At 42.0% G+C, this 2800-nt stretch overlaps 1 protein-coding gene across 1 annotated transcript; it reads right to left on the reverse strand.

Moving 5' to 3' along the window:
• Positions 1–426: 426 nt before the first annotated feature.
• Positions 427–2560, reverse strand: LOC121768739 (ethylene-responsive transcription factor ERF118-like). The gene is made up of 2 exons (XM_042165278.1): positions 1974–2560; positions 427–1797 (listed from the first exon to the last, which is right to left on the reverse strand). Exon 2 carries the CDS (start codon positions 1566–1568, stop codon positions 663–665), a length of 906 nt encoding a protein of 301 aa, XP_042021212.1. The 5' UTR covers positions 1569–1797; positions 1974–2560; the 3' UTR covers positions 427–662.
• Between the last annotated feature and the right edge of the window lie 240 nt (positions 2561–2800).

Consider the following 2800-nt stretch of genomic DNA (forward strand, 5'->3'; position numbering starts at 1 on the left):
ATGGAATTAAAAGCACAAAAATCATTTGAAAATCTTTTTTATTTATATACCGTTTTAGTTCAGGGCTATGAACTAAATCTAAAAAATAAAATTATACATTAGGGTTTAGTTATATCTTGATCACAACTTAGGCCAATGTAACATTTTCAAAATAGTAAATAGGGATTGGTAATAGTAAAAATGATTCTTAATAGTAGTATATGTTCTCTTAATCGAAACAGAGTGAAACAGAGTGAATAATGTCAAATTAAAATGGAAAACTTAAATGCAGTTGGAATAACAAAAAGTCAACAAAGTATGTAGCAGCCTAAACTTAAACAGTGAAGCCACCACAACTCAATCAACTTCCACAGCTTTTTCATAATTGCCTGCAACAACAACTAAATTCAGTCCCATCAAAATCAAATCAAAAATCAACACTGCAACTCATATCAAGTTCCATTAGATTTAGATAAAAAAGCGAGACATAGTAGTAGAAATTCAACACACACAACTCCATCTCAATGCCTTTGGACGGCTACAACAGCACAAGAAAACCCAAAGGGCTCAACTTCAACCTCACAAAATCCTCAAAAAAAACTCATTTTCAGAATAAACTTAAACGTTCTGCTATAATATTAATAACCTACTAACAACAATAACAATAATACTAGCTGCAAAACTTATGGGCATGCTATATTGAGGGCCGCCGCTGCTCCGCCCATCACCGGAACTGCTGCCTCGTCCATCCACGACACCGCCTCCACACAGTTAAAGTCGAAGCTGAAATCCGGCAACGCCCCAGCCCGATCACCAGAGTCAAATCCGCATATCGGGAGATCATTCAGACCAAACACAATATCGTCCAACGGGTCGTCCGCCATCATAAGCGAGTCAAGCTCGAATTCGAGCTCGATCTCCTCCCCGATCCTTGCCAACGCAGCCAGCTCGTCGTCCATCACCTCATCGAGGGCATCCTCAAACTTACCCGCCTCCGTTGCCAACTCCGAGCTAGAGGAGTTTTGCGCCGTGTGTGACGTCAGTGAAACGACGCTCCCACTGGAATCCTCGGAGGCGGAGACAGCGTCAGTTAGCTGCTGATCAGTAGCAACAACCATAGTGAAAACAGTCTTGCCATTGGCATTACCGGTCAGCGCATCGAATTCCAACCGCTTCCGCTCGTACGCGTCGGACGCCTCCTCCGCGGTGTTGTAGGTGCCGAGCCACACCCTCTTCTGCTTCACCGGATCGCGGATCTCAGCCGCCCATTTACCCCATTTGCGCTGGCGCACGCCTCTGTATTTCCCCAAAGTAGAGCTCAACTTCCTCTCGCTGCTGCTACTCTCCTGAATCGAAGAGCTCTCCAAATCAGGGGTTTTCGAAGCAGAGCCGCCTATCGGGAAGCAGACTTCCCGGACAATGCGCTTGACCCGCTTCACCACTGCCTCGTCGTCAGAGGAATCGGTGGCGTAAGGGTCGTTGCAGACGATTCGAACCCGGCGCATAGGTTTGGAAGGAGGAGGCTTGACTCTCGGCTTTCTAGTTAGGTTTTCCCGGTTTGAAGAAATTGATTTTCGCGGCTCGGCCATTTTTTCACCCTTCTCTGATAAACACCTACCAAAACCTTTCCCCCCTCAACAAGAACACCCTCAAAATTATAAACTCTAAAACAGAAAATCGGTAGCCGCAGTCTAACAAAACTTTTTTTTAAAGGGGGTTAATTAAAGAAATTGTTAAGTGAGAGGCCCTCGCAAGAACAAGAAGAGATTGAACCGGTTTATGTGATAACCCCCAAAACACTCAACTCCAGAACTAGTCCTGCAAATGAAATACACATACAAACCTTAATTTACTTATCGATTTGATTTAACATACAAAATTAATTGAACAAACATGCATCAAATGAACAGATCTGGCTCATAAACCCCAGCAATTGAACAAGAGAGAGAAAGGGGGAAAACCCCTAGGGTTTAAAGAGGGAGAGAAGAAAATACCTTTTGGGCCTCAAACGCATCGAAACAGTTGGGACAAGAGAGAGAACGCTCTGCTGAGGTGAACAGCAGAGGGATTCGCGCATGCAGTGAGCAGAGAAGAGCGAAGAAGAAGAGGAGAAACAGAGGTTCGAGGATGGAGACCCAAACACAGCAACCAAATCAAAACTTGCCGACATAAAATCGCCTGGTCCAGACCTTGACGATAAACCCTCTTCCTCTTCTTCTTCTTCCTCGAACGGGAAAGCTCAAAAAGGGCGAGAAAATCGGATCAGATGCACTTTACAGAGAGAAAAGGATAAATATATATATTCTTCCAAGAAAAAGGAAGAGGACGTTTTGAAGAGTGAAAGAAAAGAGGATGAGAAATTAATGGCTGTGAATTTGACCGAAGTGATGGAAGATGACAAAGGATTGGATTATGGTAGTATCGAAGAAGAAATATGCAGGAAAGTACAGTGAGTGAGACCCCTTCTAGTCTTCTACAGCTATCTCCAGAAATTGAAAATCGAAATGGAAATGGAAATGGAGACTAATCTCTAAAACCTCATTTGGTGGTTGGTTGTGCGTCTAAATATGGACTCTATCACTCTTTTCTTTTTCTTCTTTAATTTTTTTGGTTGGTTTCGAAATGTAATAAATAACTAATAAATAACGTCAAAAGTGAAACGGTGTTTAGAAATTACGTATCGATTCGACGACGATGACTGGGTGATTATATTTAAATGCGTTTGTTTTATTGAAATTAATTACTGTACATATTTTTAAGAGAAGATTTTTAGCAATATATACATGTGAATACAATTGAAAATTGAAAGTACTTTCAAAAT

This window comes from Salvia splendens, chromosome 15 (genome assembly GCF_004379255.2).
Source record: "Salvia splendens isolate huo1 chromosome 15, SspV2, whole genome shotgun sequence".
NCBI lineage: Eukaryota > Viridiplantae > Streptophyta > Magnoliopsida > Lamiales > Lamiaceae > Salvia > Salvia splendens.